The sequence below is a fragment of the Taurulus bubalis genome (assembly GCF_910589615.1).
Source record: "Taurulus bubalis genome assembly, chromosome: 15".
In the NCBI taxonomy this organism is placed as follows: Eukaryota; Metazoa; Chordata; class Actinopteri; order Perciformes; family Cottidae; genus Taurulus; species Taurulus bubalis.
Genome location: NC_136603.1, coordinates 6,261,428 through 6,285,941, shown reverse-complemented (window position 1 = coordinate 6,285,941; position 24,514 = coordinate 6,261,428). Strand labels below are relative to the sequence as shown.

Here is a 24,514-nt window from a genome sequence, read left to right as displayed (position 1 = left end):
GAACAAGGTCCCTGAAAGCTGCAGGTCTGTGGGACCCTCAGCTCCTTTAAGTCCACATTGAAGACTTTTCTGTTTGCTGCTGCCTTTAACTGAACCAGATTCAATTACTGCATCTCACTACTGCATGTTATTTCTTAAACTGCACTGCAACTTTTATTCAACTTTAATTTTTTATTTTGCTTTTTCAACTTTTATTTTTAATTTTGCTTTTTGACTGTTTTAATGTTTTCTTAACTGTTTTTAAATCTGCATTATGTTTTGATGCTTCTAATGGTTTTATGTGAAGCACTTTGAATCGCCTTGTTGTTGAAATGTGCTATACAAATAAACTTGCCTTGCCTTGCCTTGCCTTACAAAATACATTATATATATATATATATATATATATATATATATATATATATATATATATATATATATATATATATATTATAATATACATATATATATATATATATTATAATATACTGAATTGTATTAATAAGATGTCCTTATTATGTCAAAGTGTTGGAATGAATGTTAAATATTTAACTGCAAAGTAGTAATGTGTGATACCTTTTTTTGCATTGAATCATACGGGATTTTTGTTGAAATTGATTAGATGGCCCTACCAAAAAAAATTGCCACTGTTCACACGTATGTGCATTCATGTAAATTAATTGATGTGTAGGTAGGTTCCTGTGGAGCCTGAAACAAGAAGAGTGGAGGATGTTAAAGCAGGGTAGTAGATGTTCAACAACCTCAATGTAATGTTCAGTTGTTTTTTCGGGAATTCAGTTCCTACATATTTTTGGTGCAATTTGCTATCAAAAATATATGTGCAACGTGCGTATTAATGTGTTTGTCCATTTTGCGGCCTGAACTTGATCCCAATGCAGTTCCATACCTGTTTTAAATTATGGGGATCCAAATACATTAACTATGATAAGAATAGACTTACATTGGATTTGTAAAGGTAGTAAAGAACTGTCCACATCAATCAAAGTACAAACTGTTTGACTGTATCTAACCGTCAACTGAGATTTTCCACATAGGAGTAATGTATAATTTTCGGCAGACGACCTCTGAAACGCAACTTGTTAACAATAAATTCTCATGAAATAGGGAAAATCATGAAATATGGAAGGGATTAAACAATGTTGAGTCACACTGTTCAACAATATCAGATGTTCTATATGTACTTAAAACACAGTGGAAGCAGCTTCATACTTCTTATGTCTGCATTGTGCATGTGAGAGAAAAAGATGTATGCAAGACTTTCCCAATTAGTATTGAAGGTGCCTATAAAATCCCACTGTGCATGCTGCAAGAAGACTGACTGAAAGAGACTGAATTCATCAGTTATTGTCTTGTGTTGGCTGGCACCGTGTGGTGATAGTAAAGCAGTGCATTTGTGAACCATAAACCTCTTCATTGCTTGTAAGGGTTGGGTTGTTTAGATTGGTTTCACCCTCTGGAGCACAGTTCTTCAAGGGAAACTTTACAGAGGTCAGAGGTCATATTGAAAACGGAGGCACCATACCATAACCTGTTGAACAACAATTAACTTCCTTATGTAGAGGCTTTGGATGGTATAGCTGGTAAATATTCTGCAGATGTGGAGGAACTCTCACTGCTATCCTTAATCAGACTGTTAGTGCCTTCTAAATACATCGTCAAATCTACCTATCCCCCAGAGAGCACTGTGGAAATACAGAGGGATCGCAGCTTGACCAAAACAAAACTGTTCTAAAATATATCTCTAATTGATTGAGCCCTACTTGCTCTAGTTTTCATGTGAAGGGATGCTCCAGAGTAAACAGCCTGTTTGGAGACATATTGGAGAAATGTTTACATGAAAAGGAATCACTCTTTTCTTCATATTTTGTTCTTGCCTTTTATTATGAAGGTATTTCAACTGTAACTTAATCACCATGTCTGCATAGTCATGTGTCGAAGCATAATATTTTTGCAAAGCTGTCTGTATTACAAACATCATTAATATTAGAAGAGGGTTAACAAATCTGAAAGTATGAGCTTGAATCAACCCTGTTAACCTCCCACATATAAAAACATTAATGTGTAGTCAATGTGATGTGATTATGAAATTACCAACAAGCAAGACTTGGATGTTACAATGGTGAGCACATGATATAGTCTTTTTACAAAGATTCCAGCCTACAATGTTCAATTAAAAACAGTCAAATATAACATCATTATACTTTCAGCTCATTCAAATTCCGCACTTTTCAAATCCAGCATAAATATAAAAATGTAAATTTTTTATAAATTAGATGATGTACTCCAGATGGAGTAAACATGATGAAACGAACACTTAACAGACACGGTTTAATCATTAATTTTTACTATAACATTTAAAAAACTTGCCGACCCCCACCCTCCTCATAACAAGCACTGCCCGATCACAGCTCACTGCACCACATACTATATCATGATACTTATTTCTCTTATCTGTATTTACTTCTGTAATGTGCTGCTAAAACACTGGATTGCCTTATCTCGTCTAATCGTATGCTTATTTGAGGGCAATTAGAAACTTGAGCAATCCACTTGAAGACAATAGTCATGTCATCACCGATAACTAAAATCAAACAAATGTAATATTAAATAGCGGTTATCTGTTCGACTTAAACATTATCTTTGTTTGTTTTTTAAACTGCAGTAAATTGTTCAGTCAGTGTGAACACATTAGACCGTTTAGCAGAACAGCCTCTTAAGGTGTTCATAAATTCCTCTCATTTTTAGTCCATAAATAACTGGATTAAGAAGTGGATGATATATTACTATTTGTAAAGCCATTATCAAACGTAAAGTTTTCGGAAAATCAAATTCCAGTCGAGCAAGAAGTACATCATATGCACTTAAACAGAAAAAGCTGATGAGAACCAGCAGGTGGGGTAAACATGTCTGTGCAGCTTTTCTCCTGACTCCTTGACATCGATAGGTTATTACAAGTATCCTGGTGTATGTAAGAAGTATGAAGAGCACAGGGAGAAGTACAGCACTCACAAAAACGACCAAACCATAAATGTTCAGCATTCTTGAACGCACACAGTGAAGTGTGTTAACTGTGCTGTTGCAAAGTATTCCTTTCAAATGAAAGTTACAGATTTTCTTTTTAGCACTCAATAACATTATGACTGAAAACTGACAAGCGGGCAGAATCCAAGCAGAAATCAGCAAAATACAAACAGTTGTTTTTCTCATGATGGTTGGATATTGCAGAGGGTTACATATAGACACATATCTATCATAGGCCATGGCCGACAACAGGAAGAAATCTGAACAGCCTAGAGAGTAATATATAGACCGCTGGAAGAGACAGGCTGAATAAGATATGATCTGTTTTTCTGATAAAAAGTCAATCAAAAGCTTCGGGTAGATAGCAGTGCTGAAAAGAACAGAGTTGATTAACAAAGCTGAAATGAAAATGTACATTGGCTCATGGAGGGATTTGTGAATCACTATGATATACACAATAGTTAAATTACTGCTAATTATTAAAATATACACTGTAAACATGATCAGAAAATAAAGATATCTATATTTGTGCACTTCCACATGCCCACCAAAAGTGATATATGTCACATTTAATCTATTATCCATGAATGATATATCAAATGAAATGATAAAATAAAAAAAGGAGCTCATGTAACCAGCACTAGATTGTCTTATTCAGTCTTCAGTACCTGACCTGGATATGCGCTGGTGTGACCTGGCAGACACAGGACCAGGAAAGTGATCTACCGGTGGGATGTTTTTATAAGACTACTTCATCCTCTATGGATGTCATTAAACTCTCCAAAGAATGAGCTACGTAAACAACTTGATTCTTGGGGCAAGAAGTCATACATGTTTTCTATGACCCATGAAAAAACATATCATCACAACAAGTGTCACACTGTATTTTGCATTAACCGTTTTGTTGGCGCACATGTGGTTTTTGTAGTGAATTTCCCATCAATCAGTTTATGTAAACGTCATAACTAATCTATAGCGGTTTGGGGCCTCTTTAGTTGTGCATCCCAGGCTCAGGTCGCCGACCTTGCAGAACAGTAAAGTTTGCCCCTGGTGTTTTTTGCCAGTGGACCACACCGTAGGCCAATTTCACCTGTTTTAGACCGTGAGTAGCCGTGTCTTGGGTGTGTGACACAATGGCAGATGTATTTCTCAGAAACCCGAGGAAGCACCATGTTCAGTTGTTTAGAGAAAGCTGAAGTAGCACCACAGGCCAAGGATTCGGTTCATTCTGAACAGGCAAGTTTTGAACTTTGTTAACTAAAAAGAGCTGCCTCTAAAAAGTTTTGATTGCATTAAGTAAAATGGAGAAGGGTCTCACACTGATCTTCTACCTGGGGCCTCCAATTCAATAAACTTCCCCTGATTTCATGTGAATTGCTGTTCACTTGTGCTTTTTCATATGGGTTTATCCCTAAAGACACCATTCAAAGAGCTACTGTAGTGGTGGTCGCCACCCATAACCTTTTTTATTTTCTCATCCACACTGAACATGCTGCTCAAATGGCTGTTGCCCTTTAAAGACCCTGAAAGGCAGCTGTCTCGATGAAGTAATAATGATGACATAATCATTTCACAGAAACAGCAGTTGGTTTAATTGTTCATTTTTACTAAAAGAAATTTGAAAAAAAAAAAAAACTTTGTCTCTCAGGGCACAAAATTACCATTTTACTTACATACACTGCCAAATGATGAACATGCACATGCTCTTACTTTCAAGGTTGTTCATTTAAAATAATGACATGCATTAATTTCATCACCCCACCCTCCTCATAACAACCACTGCCCGATCACAGCTCACTGCACCACATACTATATCATGATACTTCTTTTTATTTCTCTTAACTTTATTTATTTCTGTAATGTGCTGCTAAACCACTGGATTGCCTTATCTCATCTAATCTTATGCTTATTTGAGGGCAATTAGAAACTTTAGCAATCCACTTAAAGGCAATAGTCAAGTCATCACCGATATCTAAAATCAAACTAGAAAATGTAATATTAAGTGGTGGTTAACTATTCAACTTAAACATGACCTTTTTTTTAACTGCAGTGAATTGCTCAGTCAGTGTGAATACATTAGACTGTTTTGCAGAACAGCCTCTTAAGGTGTACATAAATTCCTCTCATTTTTACTCCATAAATGATTGGATTAAAAAGAGGTTGATATATTATTACTTGTAAAGCCATTATCAAACGGAAAGTTTTAGGAAAATCTTGTTCCAGTCGAGCAAGAAGTACATCATATGCAGTTAAACAGGAAAAGCTAATTAGAACCAGCAGGTGGGGTAAACATGTCTGTGCAGCTTTTTTCCTGACTCCTTGACATCGATAGGTTATTACAAGTATCCTGATGTATGTAAAAAGTATGAAGAGCACAGGGAGAAGTGCAGCACTCACAAAAACAACCAAACCATAAATATTCAGCATTGTTGAACGCACACAGTGAAGTGTGTTAACTGTACTGTTGCAAAGTATTCCTTTCAAATGAAAGATACAGATTTTCTTTTTAGCACTCAAGAACATCGGGACTGAAACCTGACAAACGGGCAGAATCCAACCAGATATCAGCAAAATGCAAACAGTTGTTTTTCTCATGATGGTTTGATATTGCAGAGGGTTACATATAGACACATATCTATCATAGGCCATGACCGACAACAGGAAGAAATCTGAACCGACAAGAGAGTAATATATAAACCGCTGGAAGAGACAGGCTGAATAAGATATGATCTGTTTTTCTGATAAAAAGTCAATCAAAAGCTTTGGGTAGATAGCAGTGCTGAAAAGAACAGAGTTGATTAACAAAGCTGCAATGAAAATGTACATTGGCTCATGGAGCGATTTGTGAATCACTATAATGCACACAATAGTTAAATTACTGCTAATTATTAAAACATACACTGTAAACATGATCACAAAATAAAGATATCTATATTTGTGCAATTCCACATGCCCATCAAAAGTAATATATGTCACATTTATTCTAATATCCATGAATGATATATCAAATGAAATGATCAAATACAATAAAAGAGCTCATGCAACCAGCAATAGTTTGTCTTATTCAGTCTTCAGTACCTGACCTGGATTTGCACTTGTGTGATCCGGCAGACAAAGGAACTGGAAAGTGATCTACCGGTGCGATGTTTTTATAAGACTACTTCATCCTCTATGGATCTCATTAAACTCTCCAAAGAATGAGCTACGTAAACAATTTGATTCTTGGGGCAAGAAGTCATACATGTTTTCTATGACCCATGAAAAAACATATCATCACAACAAGTGTCACACTGTATTTTGCATTAACCGTTTTGTTGGCGCACATGTGGTTTTTGTAGTGAATTTCCCATCAATCAGTTTATGTAAACGTCATAACTAATCTATAGCGGTTTGGGGCCTTTTTAGTTGAGCGCCCCAGGCTCAGGTCGCCGACCTTGCAGAACAGTAAAGTTTTTCCCTGGTATTTTTTGCCAGTGGACCACACCGTAGGCCAATTTCACCTGTTTTAGACCGTGAGTAGCCGTGTCTTCGGTGTGTGACACAATGACAGATGTATTTCTCAGAAACCCAAGGAAGCACTATGTTCAGTTGTTTAGAGAAAGCTGAAGCAGCAGCAGCACCACAGGCCAAGGATTCGGCTCATTCTGAACAGGCATGTCTTGAACGAGCATTTCACTAGTAGGACAATAACTATTTCAATCAGAGCCTAATTCACTTAGACTAAAACAAATATTTAATACACATGCATAGTGAAATGAAGTGAAGAGTCTTTGGCAATTACACTTCATGGTGAAGTTGTTTATTAAAGGAGGTAGTGATTCTGTGATCCATGTGTTTATTTCATATACATTTGATGTCATCCTGTCCGGCTTTCGTCAGCACCACAGCACTGAAACTGCTCTTGTTAAGGTGTTCAATTACATGCACTTAAACACAGAAAGTGGCAGAACTTCAGTCTTAGTATTACTGGATCTCAGTGCTGAATTTGACATGGTTGATCATGACATACTACTAGACAGACTGAAAGTCTGGGTAGGATTTTCTGGCGCAGCACTTAACTGGTTTGAATCCTACTTGAGGACCGACAATACTTTGTGTCGGTAGCTAATTACACATCAGAGCTGACTAGGATGACCTGTGGTGTTCCCCAAGGTTCAATACTGGGGCCTCTTCTGTTCAACATCTACATGCGTCCACTGGCTCAGATTATGAAAAACAACAAAATATGTTATCACAATTAGACAAATATAGGTGTAGTTATGGATTCAGAGCTCAACCAGTCATATCAAGACAATTACAAAATCAGCCTATTATCACCTGAAGAATATATCTATGTTTAGAGGACTTATGTCTCAACAGGATTTGGAGAAACTTGTCCATGCATTTATCTTCAGTAGACTTAACTATTGTAACGGTGTATTCTGAAAAAAGTCAATCAGAAAGCTGCAGCTGATACAGAACGCTGCAGCCCAAGTCCTCACTAAGACCAGGGAAGTAGATCACATTTAGTATTGTGTTTATGAATTGCATACTAATGAGTTACTAATGAGTATTCATGTTGGAATAATGCTTTATAAATGACGAATTAAGTGCTTTACTAACGCTAAATAGTGTGTACTTATTATAAAGTGCTACCATGTTTTTAACTGTTTTTAAATCTTGTTTTCTTATGTTTTGATTCATCCATCCGTCCATTTTCAGCCGCTTATCCGGGGTCGGGTCGCGGTGGCAGCAGGTTCAGCAGGCCGACCCAGGCTTCCCTCTCACCCGCAACACTCCAAGGCCAGCCGGGAGATATAATCCCTCCAGCGTGTCCTTGGTCTTCCCCGGGGTCTCCTACGAGTTGGACGTGCCTGGAAAACCTCTAATAGGAGGCGTCCTGGAGGCATCCTGACTAGATGCCCGAACCACCTCAGTTGACTCCTTCCGACACGAAGGAGCAGCGGCTCGACTCCAAGCTCCCTCCTTACCATATCTCTAAGGCTGAGCCCGGCCACCCTACGGACGAATCTCATTTCGGCCGCTTGTATCCGAGACCTCATTCTTTCGGTCACGACCCAGAGTTCGTAACCATAGGTGAGGGTTGGAACGTAGACCGACCAGTAAATCCAATCGACTAGTTTCCGACAGAGCACCATGGCCTCAGATTTGGAGGTGCTGACTCTCATCCCTGCCGCTTCACACTCGGCTGCAAAATGCCCCAATGAATGCTGGAGGTCACGGTCCGAGGAGGCAAACAGGGCCACATCATCCGCGAACAGCAGAGAGACGATCTCGAGACTCCGGAACCGGATCTTCTCCGCCCCCTGGCTGCGCCTAAATATCCTGTCCATGAAAGTCACAAACAGGACCGGTGATAAAGGGCAGCCCTTGCGGAGGCCAACACCCACCGGGAATGTGTCTGACTTAGTACCGAGGATACGAACACAGCTCCTACTGCAGGCGTACAGAGACCGGATGGCCCGTGCCAATGGGTCCAGCAACCCATACTCCCGCAGCACCCCCCACAAAACCCGCCGAGGGACCCGGTCGAAGGCCTTCTCCAAGTCTACAAAGCACATGTACACTGGTTGGGCGAACTCCAAGGACCCCTCCAGTAGTCTTGCGAGGGTAAACAACTGGTTCACTGTTCCACGGCCGGGACGGAATCCGCACCGTTTGTCTTGAATCTGATGTTCGACAAGCGGTCGGAGCCTCCTTTCCAGCACCCTGGCATAAGCTTTTCCCAGGAGGCTGAGCAGTGTGATGCCACGATAGTTTGAGCACACTCTCCGGTCCCCCTTCTTGAAGATGGGAACCACCACCCCGGTCTGCCAGTCCATGGGCACTGTTCCCGACCCCCATGCGACACTGAAAAGGCGTGTCAGTCAAGACAGCCCAACAATGTCCAGCGCTTTCAGCATCTCATCCACCTCCGGCGCCTTGCCACAAAGGAGCTTTTTGACTACCTTAGCGACCTCTGCCAGGGATATGGGTAGAAAAATCGATATGGGTAGAAAAATCGCTTAATTTCCCTCCCACCAGCTTTTTAATGGCAAGCTAGTCAGCTTACTATCACGTTAGCTAACGTTGTTGGGAGAGACTACGAGTGCGATTACTGGCAGCGGCGAGTCCGTGGCAGCGTGTGGCGTCAGCCAGGTGCAGGAGAGCGGCGGCGAGTCAGCGGCGAGTCAGCGGCACTGCAGTTCTACCTACCGACACTTAACTCCATATAAGGAGAGGACAAGTGGAGATTTTATCCAACTTGTATTTTAATTAAAAAACAAGTGGGCGAAATGAGTTTCCTCCGTAGGGTGGCTGGGCTCCTGTTTATATTTAAGGGTTTAAGATCTACGTGTAGAAAAAAGTGTATCCTCCATTTAATTATGATCTATATAGTTATGCGGTTATAATCGCTGTCCACTCAAGAGAGGTGTGCATGTTCAGGTTTACCTGGTAGAAATTATTCCAATGTTCTAGACTAACAGTGACCTCTCCTCAAAGTAAAGTGGTATAACAGTATGACATAATATGGTAAAATAAAATAAAAAGGCTGGTACATTATACATGGCATATAAGTGTAATATTATGAAGTGAAATGTAGTAGTAGCAAAACAATATTTAGTATAGTACAGCAGTATTGCATATTGTAAGTATTAAGTCTACAGAATATATTTTATATATATATATATATATATATATATATATATATATATATATATATATATATATATATTATAATATACTGAATTGTATTAATAAGATGTTCTTATTATGTCAAAGTGATGGAATAAATGTTAAATATTTAACTGCAAAGTAGGAATGCGTTATACCTTTTTTTGCATTGAATCATACGGGATGTTTGTTGAAATTGATTAGATGGCCCTACCTTAAAAAAATTGCCACTGTTCACACGTATGTGCATTCATGTAAATTGATTGATGTGTGGGTAGGTTCATGTGGAGCAAATCTACCTATCCCCCAGAGAGCACTGTGGAAATACAGAGGGATCGCAGCTTGACGAAAACAAAACTGTTCTAAAATATATCTCTAATTGATTGAGCCCTACTTGCTCTAGTTTTCATGTGAAGGGATGCTCCAGAGTAAACAGCCTGTTTGGAGACATATTGGAGAAATGTTTCCATGAAAAGGAATCACTCTTTTCTTAATATTTTGTTCTTGCCTTTTATTATGAAGGTATTTCAACTGTAACTTAATCACCATGTCTGCATAGTCATGTGTCGAAGCATAATATTTTTGCAAAGCTGTCTGTATTACTAACATCATAAATATTAGAAGAGGGTTAACAATCTGAAAGTATGAGCTTGAATCAACCCTGTTAACCTCCCACATATAAAAACATTAATGTGTAGTCAATGTGATGTGATTATGAAATTACCAACAAGCAAGACTTGGATGTTACGATGGTGAGCACATGATATAGTCTTTTTACTAAGATTCCAGCCTACAATGTTCAATTAAAAACAATCAAATATAACATCATTATACTTTCAGCTCATTCAAATTCTGCACTTTTCAAATCCAGCATAAATATAAAAATGTAAATTTTTTATAAATTAGATGATGTACTCCAGATGGAGTAAACATGATGAAACGAACACTTAACAGACACAGTTTAATCATTCATTTTTACTATAACATTTAAAAAACTTGCCAACCCCCACCCTTCTCATAACAAGCACTGCCTGATCACAGCTCACTGCACCACATACTATATCATGATACTTATTTCTCTTATCTGTATTTACTTCTGTAATGTGCTGCTAAAACACTGGATTGCCTTATCTCGTCTAATCGTATGCTTATTTGAGGGCAATTAGAAACTTTAGCAATCCACTTGAAGACATTTGTCATGTCATCACCGATAACTAAAATCAAACAAATGTAATATTAAATAGTGGTTATCTGTTCGACTTAAACATTATCTTTGTTTGTTTTTTAAACTGCAGTAAATTGCTCAGTCAGTGTGAACACATTAGATTGTTTAGCAGAACAGCCTCTTAAGGTGTACATAAATTCCTCTCATTTTTAGTCCATAAATGATTGGATTAAGAAGTGGATGATATATTACTACTTGTAAAGCCATTATCAAACGGAAAGTTTTCGGAAAATCAAATTCCAGTCGAGCAAGAAGTACATCATATGCAATTAAACAGGAAAAGCTGATGAGAACCAGCAGGTGGGGTAAACATGTCTGTGCAGCTTTTCTCCTGACTCCTTGACATCGATAGGTTATTACAAGTATCCTGGTGTATGTAAAAAGTATGAAGAGCACAGGGAGAAGTCCAGCACTCACAAAAACAAACAAGCCATAAATATGTAGCATTCTTGAACGCACACAGGGAAGTTCTTGAACTGTGCTGTTGCAAAGTATTCCTTTCAAATGAAAGTTACAGATTTTCTTTTTAGCACTCAAACACATGGGGACTAAAACCTGACAAGCGGGCAGAATCCAAGCAGAAATCAGCAAAATACAAACAGTTGTTTTTCTCATGATGGTTTGATATTGCAGAGGGTTACATATAGACACATATCTATCATAAGCCATGACCGACAACAGGAATAAATCTGAACAGCATAGAGAGTAATAAGTAAACCACTGTAAGAGACAGGCTGAATAAGATATGATCTGTTTTTCTGATAAAAAGTCAATCAAAAGCTTCGGGTAGATAGCAGTGCTGAAAAGAACAGAGTTGATTAACAAAGCTGCAATGAAAATGTACATTGGTTCATGGAGGGATTTGTGAATCACTATGATGTACACAATAGTTAAATTACTGCTAATTATTAAAATATACACTGTAAACATGATCACAAAATAAAGATATCTATATTTGTGCACTTCCACATGCCCATCAAAAGTGATATACGTCACATTTATTCTAATATCCATGAATGATATATCAAATGAAATGATAAATTAAAATAAAGGAGCTCATGCAACCAGCACTAGATTGTCTTATTCAGTCTTCAGTACCTGACCTGGATATGCGCTGGTGTGACCTGGCAGACACAGGACCAGGAAAGTGATCTGTTCGAGCCGGTTTGATGTTTTTATAAGACTACTTCATCCTCTATGGATCTCACTAAACTCTCCAAAGAATGAGCTACGTAAACAACTTGATTCTTGAGGCATGAAGTCATACATGTTTTCTATGCCCCATGAAAAAACATATCATCACAACAAGTGTCAAACTGTATTTTGCATTAACCGTTTTGTTGGCGCACATGTGGTTTTCATAGTGAATTTCCCATCAATCAGTTTATGGAAACGTCATAACTAATCTATAGCGATTTGGGGCCTTTTTAGTTGAGCGCCCCAGGCTCAGGTCGCCGACCTTGCAGAACAGTAAAGTTTTTCCCTGGTGTTTTTTGCCAGTGGACCACACCGTAGGCCAATTTCACCTGTTTTAGACCGTGAGTAGCCGTGTCTTGTGTGACAAAATGGCAGATGTATTTCTCAGAAACCCAAGAAGCACCATGTTTAGTTGTTTTGAGAAAGCTGAAGCAGCAGCACCACAGGCCAAGGGTTCGGCTTGTTTTGAACAGGCATGTTTTGAACGAGCATTTCACTAGTATTAAAAAAATAACTGAGATTACAAAATTTTTTTATTCAACATGCATGATGAATGGAATAGTGAAGAGTCTTTGGCAATTACACTCCATGGTGACGTACTAAGGTGGTAGTGATTCTGTGATCCATGTGTTTATTTCATATACATTGATGCATCAATTTGATGCCTTCCCGTCCGGCTTTCGTCAGCACCAAAGTACTGAAACTGCTCTTGTTAAGTTAAACACAGACAGTGGCAGAACTTCAGTCCTACTATTACTGGATCTCAGTGCTGCATTTGACACGGTCAATCATGACATACTACTAGACAGACTGAAAGTCTGGGTAGAACCTTCTGGCGCAGCACTTAAATGGTTTGAATCCTACTTGAGGACCGACAATACTTTGTGTCAGTAGCTAATTACACATCAGAGCTGACTAGGATGACATGTGGTGTTCCCCAAGGTTCAATACTGGGGCCTCTTCTGTTTAACATCTACATGCTTCGACTGGCTCAGATTATGACAAACAACAAAGTGTGTTATCATAATTATGCAGACGACACACGAATCTACATAACAATATCACAGGGGGACTATAATCCTATACAAGGGCTGGCTAAATGAATTTAAGTAATCAACAACTGGATGTGCCGGAATTTTCTTCAATTAAATAAAGATAAAACAGAAGTAATTGTTTTTGGTCGCAAGGACGAATGATTGAAAGTCAGCGCTCAGTTTCAATGACTGATGTTAAAAACCACAAACCAAGCCAGAAATCTAGGTGTAGTTATGGATTCAGACCTCAACCTGAACAGCCATATCAAGACAATTACAAAATCAGCCTACTATCACCTGAAGAATATATCAAGGGTTAGAGGATTTATGGTCTCAAAAAGATTTGGAGAAACTTGTCCATGCATTTATCTTCAGTAGACTTGACTACTGTAACGGTGTGTTCACAGGCCTCTGTAAAAAGTCAATCAGAAAGCTGCAGCTGATACAGAACGCTGCAGCTCGAGTCCTCACTATGACCAGGAAAGTGGATCACATCACTCGAGTTCTGAGGTCTTTGCACTGGCGTCCTGTCAAACAAATAATTTACTTTAAAATCCTGCTGCTGGTTTAAAAAGCCCTGAATGGCGTCGGGCCTCAATACATTTTTGATTTGCTGCTACCTTATGAACCATCTCGACCCCTCAGGTCGTCTGGGACGGGTCTATTTTCTTTTCCAAGAGTCAGAACTAAAGACGGAGAAGCAGCGTTCAGCTTTTCCGCTCCACATATATGGAACAAGGTCCCTGAAAGCTGCAGGTCTGCAGAAAGCCTAAGCTCCGTTAAATCCAGATTGAAGACTGACGTGCATCGGCTCACAACACCTGGCCGGCACGGGCCACGGTGGTGACACGTCATCAACGTGGGACACACGTTTACGCTAGGACCAGGTGTGTCCCACCACGGTGCCAGGTCAGAAATAACTCCAGCCAGGTGATGGAACTGAAACTTTCTGATCCGGCACTGTGGGACACACCGGGTCCTAGAGTGTAAACGTGTGTCCCACGTTGATGACGTGTCACCACTGTGGCCCGAGCTGGCAGGTGTTGTGAGCCGACGCACACCAGTAGCACGAGTGGTGGCATGTTTCTCAGTTTGCTGGTACAAATGATTGATTATGAGTATCTCGCTATCACCTGGATTGGTCTACTTACAACTGAGGTGGCGCGTGCCGGTGCCTATCTCTGGACTAGCTCGCTAGGCCGCTAAATAGCAAGCTAGCCATTGCTAGCATAATCAATAATTAACTATGGAACACTCGTGCCACTGACGGGCATCGCCCCCCCCCATCACAATCATATTAATGTTCTTTATCACTTCGTGTTGTGTCTATTTCCCTTTTCTGTTGAGAAGGTAACTGATACTTGTGTTAGCTTTGAGGCACTGCTTATAAATGCTTTGCAAAGTATAGATAGTCCTCACTTTAAATGAGGTCACAGAACATACTTAACTATTACTTAACTAACGAGTAGTAACTACCTCAATTAATCATGAATTGCAGTATTAAACCGCATTCATAAAATGCATATCTAAATCCTTATATGTATAAATAAATGCATGAATAAATGACCTTTAAATCATTGTTGTATCATTTACTAACACGTATAAATTATCGTATTAATCATCTAGATGTCCTTAGTACTTCATTTACAAATAGGAAATCCATAATTTATAAAGTATGAAAACCCAATCATGAAATGCATAATTGTCAAGCTTATTAATCAAGAATGAAACATTTATAAATGTGTTCATAAATGGCATACTAATGAGTTACTAATGAGTATTCATGTTGGAACAATGCTTTACAAATGATAAATTAAGTGATTATTCATGCTTTACTAATGCTAAATAGTGTGTACTTATTATAAAGTGCTACCATGTTTTTAATTGTTTTTAAATCTTGTTTTCTTATGTTTTGATTCTATTAATGATTTCATGTGAAGCACTTTGAATATCCTTGTTGTTGAAATGTGCTACATATTAACTTGCCTTGCCCACTGCGTTAGAAAGTGGCACCAAGGATCCTGACCTAGAAACTTTGGGAGACACAATTCAAAGATAGATATCCCCCCCTTTGAACAGCTAGGTGTCCCTGACTGGCACGGCTTCAGTCAACATTGACCTGTTGGAGCTCCAATTGTCAGGTTTTAATGTGTGTGTTTTACTGTAGGTGTTCTGCAGTTACAGACGAGCCAATTGTTGATTATGCATATTAAGGAAATAACGACAGCAGCATTGTGTTTTCTTATAGTTTTTTTTTGTTTTTATGATAATCATATGATAGTATCAATATATGTGGTGCATATGTTGTAGCCACATGTCACACCAACACTCGCAAACAACACACATCTCTTGGGATCTCATGGCTCCATTACCATGGAGACATTCCGGAGCGGGTCAACAAGAAAGCCCTGTGTTTCTTCGATGCACATGTCCTAAGCAGACTCTCATGCACTTCACTACGTCAGTGGTTCTCAACCTTTTTTGAGTGATGTACCCCCTGTGAAAAATGCTTTCAGCCAAGTACCCCCTAACCATCATAACACATTTTTGATTGAAAGAAATATCTAATACACAGCACTATGCTATCAGGGTCTAATTTAATCTAGAATATATTCAGTTTATGAATTTACACTTACACTTTGTTGAATATTTATTAAATTACAATTTTTTAAGGATTTTTAAATGGATGCTCATTTTAAATAGATTTAAAAAAATATGTTGCGTAACCCCTGGAGTGCCTCTATGTACCTACAGGGATACACGTACCCCCATTTGAGAAACACTGCTCTATGGATCTCATTAAACTCTTCAAAGAATGAGTTATGTAAACAACTTGATTCTTGAGGCATGAAGTCATAGATGTTTCTATGCCCCATGAAAAAACATATCATCACAGGTGTCAAACTTTATTTTGCATAAATCAATTTTTGTTGGTGCACTTCTGGTGTTTGTAGTGAATTTCCCATCAATCAGTTTATGTAAATGTCATAACTAATCTATAGCTGTTTGGGGCCTTTTTAGTTGAGCGCCCCAGGCTCAGGTCGCCGACCTTGCAGAACAATAAAGTTTGCCCCTGATGTTTTTTGCCAGTGGACCACACTGTAGGCCAATTTCACCTGTTTTAGACCATGAGTAGCCGTGTCTTGGGTGTGTGACACAATGGCAGATGTATTTCTCTGAAACCCGAGGAACCACCATGTTCAGTTGTTTTGAGAAAGCTGAAGCAGCACCACAGGCCAAGGATTCGACACGGTTGATCATGACATACTACGAGATAGACTGAAAGTCTGGGTAGAACTTTCTGGCGCAGCACTTCACTGGTTTGAATCCTACTTGAGGACCGACAATACTTTGTGTCGGAAGCTAATTACACATCAGAGCTGACTAGGATGACGTGGTGTTCCCCAAGGTTCAATACTGGGGCCTCTTCTGTTCAACATCTACATGCTTGCACTGGCTCAGATTATGAAAAACAACAAAATGTGTTATCACAATTAGGCAAACAACACACAAATCTACATAACTATATCACCGGGTCACTATAATCACATACAAGGGCTGGCTAAATGCATTGAAGAAATCAACAACTGGATGTGCCTGAAAATTATTGAATTAAAGAAAGATAAAACAGAAGTAATTGTTTTTGGTCCCAAGGATGAACAATTGAAAGTCAGCGCTCAGCTTCAATCACTGAAGTTAAAAACCACAAACCAAGCCAGAAATCTAGGTGTAGTTATGGATTCAAACCTCAACCAGCCATATCAAGACAATTACAAAATCAGCCTATTATCACCTGAAGAATAGATCTATGTTTAGAGGACTTATGTCTCAACAGGATTTGGAGAAACTTGTCCATGCATTTATCTTCAGTAGACTTGACTATTGTAACGGTGTGTTCTGTAAAAAGTCAATCAGAAAGCTGCAGCTGATACAGAACGCTGCAGCCCAAGTCCTCACTAAGACCAGGAAAGTGGATCACATTTATTATTGTGTTTATGAATTGCATACAAATGAGTTACTAATGAGTATTCGTGTTGGAATAATGCTTTATAAATTTTGAATTAAGTGCTTTACTAGTGCTAAATAGTGTGTAACTGTTTTTAAATCTTGTTTTCTTATGTTTTGATTCACCCATCCATCCATCCATTATCAGCCGCTTATCTGGGGTCGGGTCGCGGTGGCAGCAGGTTCAGCAGGCCGACCCAGGCTTCCCTCTCACCCGCAACACTTTCCAGCTCATTCTGGGGGATCCCGAGGCGTTCCAAGGCCAGCCGGGAGATATAATCCCTCCAGCGTGTCTTGGGTCTTCCCCGAGGTCTCCTACCAGTTGGACGTGCCTGGAAAACCTCTAATGGGAGGCGTCCTGGAGGCATCCTGACTAGATGCCCGAACCACCTCAGCTGACTCCTTCCAACACGAAGGAGCAGCGGCTCGACTCCAAGCTCCCTCCTGATGTCCGAGCTCCTTGCCCCGACCACTCCTCAGCCCAGGAATCTCATTTCGGTCGCTTGTATCCGAGACCTCGTTCTTTCGGTCACGACCAGTGGCGGTGCGTCAATAGAGGATGCCAGGGCACCGCCCCTCTTAAAATTTTGCGATTAAAAAAAAAAAAAGAAGAACAAAATATATAATATATATTGTCAAAAAACATTATATACCAAATAATTTAAATAAGAATATACCGTGTTGACGCGCTAAATGTGTGTGGGAGACCGTAAGCCCCTGTTAACAACCACTTAAATGTGACCAAATATAATATATCGGCATTCATCATCACTGAGAAAAGCCCCTCCCCTCTCGGGGAGCCGGCCAAATGGAAGTCTATGGAAGCGAGCAAACATTTCAGGGGCGTTACGGCGAGGACAGCTTCTCATTGACGGATGAAACAAGAATCTTCGGGCGCACAAAAGTGTGCCCTAGCCAATGACATCGTTTCTTATTGCAACGTGGTTGGACTATTCGTCGAATCAGAGACCTTTATCATTCCCTCACAGCCCATACAGCTCCCACGTAGCTACGCGAGCAACACTAGCAGAGACTTTGATTATGTTAGTATGGCGGCTGAAAACTCTGTGGTATCTCTACACGAAACACCTTTCAACCGACGGTCAGATGTTGACAAGAAGAGGCTGAAAGAGTTGGGACCCGAACGTCCGGATTTAAAAATTCAGCAGCAAAGCACTATAGCCGATATGCTAACCGGAGCTGGTTAGCTGGATGCTCAGTGAGTAATGCGTTTTTTTGTTTCCCCTGTCTGTTGTTCCAAAGTCCTGGGACTGAAACACTCTGGACTACAACGGGGATGAGGGATCTTAAGCACTTCACCGAGAAGTGTTAGAAGCACGAATCTTGCCGCAGCCATCTAGCTAACAGCATGAAGCTAAGCCTGTTTGGAATAATGGACTGTGTAAAGTTCTGTGGTGCATTTGAGTTGGCTCTGCGTGGTCCTGATGAGAGCGAGAACTCTGCTAACCCATGGATATTCCGTGGCTTGGTGGACGTCGTTGGCTCACTTGACAGTGCACTGAAAGAGCATCTCGAGAGCGTGACTGTGTTTAAAGGGAACATCCAAAACAGTCCAGAATGAGCTCAAAGCAGCGATTTTCTATCGATCCAAGCAGATGAGACCATGGACATTAGCACACAAACCCAACTTGTGCTTGTGCTTCGCTACATCAATGGTGCTAATGTGGAGGAAAGATTATTTGAGTTCATCCCTCTGCAGTCAGCTACAGCAGAGACCATTGCCGTGGCATTAAAAGAACGCCTTGCTGCCATCCTCCCAGGTGAGCAGAAAAGTAAACTCATCTGCCAGGCATATGACGGTGCCAGTGTAATGAGGGGTGCCACTTCAGGTGTTATTGAGTGCTCTTTAAACCGCGCCGCCCAACTGCGCCCCCATCCCCTCCCCCCAAAAAATTTCACCAGCCGCCACTGGTCACGACCCAGAGTTCGTAACCATAGGTGAGGGTTGGAACGTAGACCGACCAGTAAATGGAGAGCTTCGACATCCGGCTCAACTCCCTCTTCACCAAGACGGACCGGTACAGCGCCTGTTTTACTGCTGCAGCCGCACCGATCCGCCTGTCGATCTCCCGCTCCACCGTACCCTCACTCGTGAACAAGACCCCGAGATACTTGAACTCCTTCGCTTGGGGTAGGCAGTTTGTCCCCACCTGGAGGGAGCAATCCACTGGTTTCCGGCAGAGCACCATGGCCTCAGATTTGGAGGTGCTGACTCTCATCCCTGCCTCTTCACACTCGGCTGCAAAACGCCCCAGTGAATGCTGGATGTCACGGTCCGAGGAGGCAAACAGGACCACATCATCCGCGAACAGCAGAGAGGCGATCCCGAGACTCCCGAACCGGATCTTCTCTGCCCCCCGGCTGCGCCTAGATATGTCCATGAAAGTCACGAACAGGACCGGTGATGAAGGGCAGCCCTGGCGGAGGCCAACACCCACCGGGAATGTGTCTGACTTAGTATCGAGGATACGAACACAGCTCCTACTGCAGGCGTACAGAGACCGGATGGCCCGTGCCAACGGGTCCGGCACCCCATACTCCCGCAGCACCCCACACAAAACCCCCCGAGGGACCGGTCGAAGGCCTTCTCCAAGTCTACAAAGCACATGTAGACTGGTTGGGCGAACTCCCTGGACCCCTCCAGTAGTCTTGCGAGGGTAAACAGCTGGTCCACTGTTCCACGGCCGGGACGGAATCCGCACCGTTCGTCTTGAATCTGATGTTCGACAAGCGGTCGGAGCCTCCTTTCCAGCACCCTGGCATAAGCTTTTCCCAGGAGGCTGAGCAGTGTGATGCCACAATAGTTCGAGCACACTCTCCGGTCTCCCTTCTTGAAGATGGGAACCACCAGCCCGGTCTGCCAGTCCATGGGCTGTGTTCCCGACCCCCATGCAACACTGAAAAGGCGTGTCAGCCAAGACAGCCCAACAATGTCCAGCGCTTTCAGCATCTCATCCACCTCCGGCGCCTTGCCACCAAGGAGCTTTTTGACTACCTTAGCGACCTCTGCCAGGGATATGGGTAGAAAAATCGATATGGGTAGAAAAATCGCTTAATTTCCCTCCCACCAGCTTTTTAATGGCAAGCTCGTCAGCTTGCTATCACGTTAGCTAACGTTGTTGGGAGAGACTACGAGACTACGAGACTACGTTAATTAAAATCTATATAGTTCCACTCAAGAGAGGTGTGCATGTTCAGGTTTACCTGGTAGAAAGATTATTCCAGTGTTCTAGACTAACAGCGACCTCTCCTCTAAGTAAAGTGGTATAACAGTATGACATAATATGGTAAAATAAAATAAGAGGCTGGTACATTATACATTGCATATAAGTGTAATATATATACGGGATGTTTGTTGAAATTGATTAGATGGCCCTAACAAAAAAAATTGCCACTGTTCACACGTATGTGCATTCATGTAAATTGATTGATGTGTGGGTAGGTTCATGTGGAGCCTGAAACAAGAAGAGTGGAGGATGTTAAAGCAGGGTATTAATGCCATGTTTTGGAATTAGATGTTGAACAACCTCAATGTAATGTTGAGTTGTTTTTTCGGGAATTCAGTTTCTACATATTTTTGGTGCATTTTGCCATCAAAAATATATGTGCATAAATAATATATAGTTCTACACCCGTTTTAAATGATGGGGTTTTCAAATAAATTAACTATGATAAGATTAGACTTACATTGGATTTGTAAAGGTAGTAAAGAACTGTCCACATCAATCAAAGTACAAACTGTATGACTGTATCTAACTAACAACTGAGATATCCCACATAGAAGTAAAGTATAATTTTCTAAAGAGAACTTCCAAAACACAACTTGTTAACAATAAATTCTCATTAAAATAAGGAAAATCATGAAATATGGAAGGGATTAAACACTGTTGAGTTACACTGTTCAACAATATCAGATGTTCTATATGTACTTAAAACACAGTGGAAGCAGCTTCATACTTCTTATGTCTGCATTGTGCATGTAAGAGAAAAGTATGCAAGACTTTCCAAATTTTTATTGAAGGGGCCTAAAAATCCCACTGTGCATGCTGCAAGAAGACTGACTGAAAGAGACTGAATTCATCAGTTATTGTCTTGTGTTGGCTGGCACCGTGTGGTGATAGTAATATATATATATATATATATATATATATATATATATATATATATATATATATATATATATATATATATTAGTATTGTATTAATTATAATTATGTTGTTTCATATATTAGTATTATATTATTATTCATATTTGTTGTGCAATACTGTTATATCTTTTATATTTTGTGCCTTATTTTTATTTTTTTACCTTAAGTTTATTCTATCTCTGTGTGTTAGGATGACCCAGCAAAATAAGCATTTCATTGTATAGAATAACTCTGTTATCTGTGCATATGACAGTAAAACCATCTTGAATCTTGAATAGTAAAGCAGTGCATGTGTGAACCATAAACCTCTTCATTGCTTGTAAGGGTTGGGTTGTTTAGATTGGTTACACAGTTCTTCAAGTAATCCTTTATAGAGGTCATATTGAAAACTGAGGCACCATACCGTAACCGGATGAACAACAATTAACTTCCCTATGGAGAGGCTTAATCAGACTGCTAGTTTTCATGTGAAGGGATGTTCCAGAATAAACATCCTGTTTGGATACATATTGGAGAAATGTTTAGATGAAAAGGAATCACTCTTTTCTTATTATTTTGTTCTTGCCTTTACCTCAGCACTTCTCCACCAGTTCAGGGAGCTGACCCCAATCAGAGCATCATACATGTAGTTTTGATCAGAATATTTTTATTATGAAGGTATTTCAACTGTAACTTAATCACCATGTCTGCATAGTCATGTGTCAAAGCATTGTATATTTGCAAAGCTGTCTGTTTTACTAACATCATAAACATTAGAAGAAGGTCAACAAAGCGGAAAGTATGAGCTTGAATCCACCCATGTTTACCTCCCATGTATTAAAAACATTAATAAGTAGTCAATATGATGTGATTATGAAATTACCCACAGGCAAAACTTGGATGTTACGATGGTGAGCACATGATACAGTTTTTTTACAAAGATTCCAGCCTACAATGTTCAATTAAAAACACTCAAATATAACATAAAACATTATACTTTCAGCTCTTAAAATTCCACACTTTTTAAATCCAGCATACATATAAAAATGTAACTTTTTAATAAATTAGATTATGTACTCCAGATGGAGTAAAAATGATGAAATAAACACTTTTTTCATTTTTACTATAGCATTTTAAAAACTTCCCGACCCCCACCCTCCTCATAATAAACACTGCCAGATCACAGCTCACTGCTGTCATGACCCGGCTCTTAGGTCACGACAAAGACGGGAGACACATGGGGTTTTAAACAAGGAACAAACATTTAATAGCAGCACACAGCAAATTACAGTGTCAACACAACAGAGTGCTGGCGGAACGGAGATCCAGCTCCCCCAGCGCTGGAGCAGACAAGCCTCAGATACCTTCAGGGACTCTGGCCAGGTGATCCCAGTTACACACACAGCAGGCCCTGCCTGAAGCCAGAGGGCCGTCAAACTGCACCACATACTATATCATGATACTTATTTTTATTTCTCATATGTGTATTTATTGCTGCTAAAACACTGAATTGCCTTATCTCATCTAATTTGAGAGCAATTATAAACTTTAGCAATCCACTTACCGATAACGAAAATCAAACTTGAAAATGTAATATTAAGTTGTGGTTATCTGTTCGTCCTAAACATTAACTTTGTTTTTTTTTTAAACTGCAGTGAAATCACAGCAGTGTATTGCTCAGTCCTCAGTGTGAATACATTAGATTGTTTTGCAGAACAGCCTCTTAAGGTGTTCATAAATTCCTCTCATTTTTAGTCCATAAATGATTGGATTAAGAAGTGGATGATATATTACTACTTGTAAAGCCATTATCAAACGGAAAGATTTCGGAAAATCAAATTCCAGTCGAGCAAGAAGTACATCAAATGCACTTAAACAGGAAAAGCTGATTAGAACCAGCAGGTGGGGTAAACATGTCTGTGCAGCTTTTCTCCTGACTCCTTGACATCGATAGGTTACTACAAGTATCCTGGTGTATGTAAAAAGTATGAAGAGCACAGGGAGAAGTCCAGCACTCACAAAAAGAACCAAGCCATAAATATTCAGCATTCTTGAACGCACACAGTGAAGTTCGTGAACTGTGCTGTTGCAAAGTATTCCTTTCAAATGAAAGTTACAGATTTTCTTTTTAGCACTTAATATTATCATGACTGAATCCTGACAAGCGGGCAGAATCCAAGCAGAAATCAGCAAAATACAAACAGTTGTTTTTCTCATGATGGTTGGATATTGCAGAGGGTTACATATAGACACATATCTATCATAGGCCATGACCGACAACAGGAAGAAATCTGAACAGCCTAGAGAGTAATATGTAAACCACTGCAAGAGACAGGCTGAATAAGATATGATCTGTTTTTCTGATAAAAAGTCAATCAAAAGCTTCGGGTAGATAGCAGTGCTGAAAAGAACAGAGTTGATTAACAAAGCTGCAATGAAAATGTACATTGGCTCATGGAGGGATTTGTGAATCACTATGATGTACACAATAGTTAAATTACTGCTAATTATTAAAATATACACTGTAAACATGATCACAAAATAAAGATATCTATATTTGTGCACTTCCACATGCCCATCAAAAGTGATATACGTCACATTTATTCTAATATCCATGAATGATATATCAAATGAAATGATAAATTAAAATAAAGGAGCTCATGCAACCAGCACTAGATTGTCTTATTCAGTCTTCAGTGCCTGACCTGGATATGCACTGGCGTGATCCAGCAGACACAGGACCAGGAAAGTGATCTGTTTGAGTCGGTTTGATGTTTTTATAAGATTTCTTCATCCTCTATGGATCTCACTAAACTCTCCAAAGATTGAGCTAAGTAAACAACTTGATTCTTGAGGCATGAAGTCATACATGTTTTCCATGCCCTATGAAAAAACATATCATCACAACAAGTGTCAAACTGTATTTTGCATTAACCGTTTTGTTGGCGCACATGTGGTTTTTATAGTGAATTTCCCATCAATCAGTTTATGTAAACGTCATAACTAATCTATAGCGGTTTGGGGCCTTTTTAGTTGAGCGCCCCAGGCTCAGGTCGCCGACCTTGCAGAACAGTAAAGTTTTTCCCTGGTGTTTTTTGCCAGTGAACAACACCGTAGGCCAATTTCACCTGTTTTAGACCGTGAGTAGCCATGTAATGTAATGCGTGTGTGCACAAGTGTGTCATGGCAGATGTATTTCTCAAAAACCCGAGGAAGCACCATGTTCAGTT

General features: G+C 39.9%; 1 protein-coding gene and 2 pseudogenes across 3 annotated transcripts; all 3 read right to left on the bottom strand.

Annotated features, from left to right (window-relative positions):
* Positions 1–2,697: 2,697 nt before the first annotated feature.
* On the bottom strand, positions 2,698–6,015 carry LOC306747497 (putative olfactory receptor 13C6; the record flags this gene model as incomplete). Its single annotated transcript, XM_079230554.1, has 3 exons — positions 2,698–2,927; positions 3,189–3,326; positions 5,733–6,015. 3 exons carry the CDS (start codon positions 6,013–6,015, stop codon positions 2,698–2,700), a joined length of 651 nt encoding a protein of 216 aa, XP_079086680.1.
* A 5,034-nt stretch (positions 6,016–11,049) lies between these two features.
* On the bottom strand, positions 11,050–11,914 carry LOC306748047 (olfactory receptor 2AT4-like; annotated as a pseudogene). The gene has a single exon. The product of its transcript is annotated as an olfactory receptor 2AT4-like (transcript).
* Positions 11,915–23,035: 11,121 nt separating this feature from the next.
* On the bottom strand, positions 23,036–23,900 carry LOC306748071 (olfactory receptor 11A1-like; annotated as a pseudogene). The gene has a single exon. The product of its transcript is annotated as an olfactory receptor 11A1-like (transcript).
* Positions 23,901–24,514: the final 614 nt, after the last annotated feature.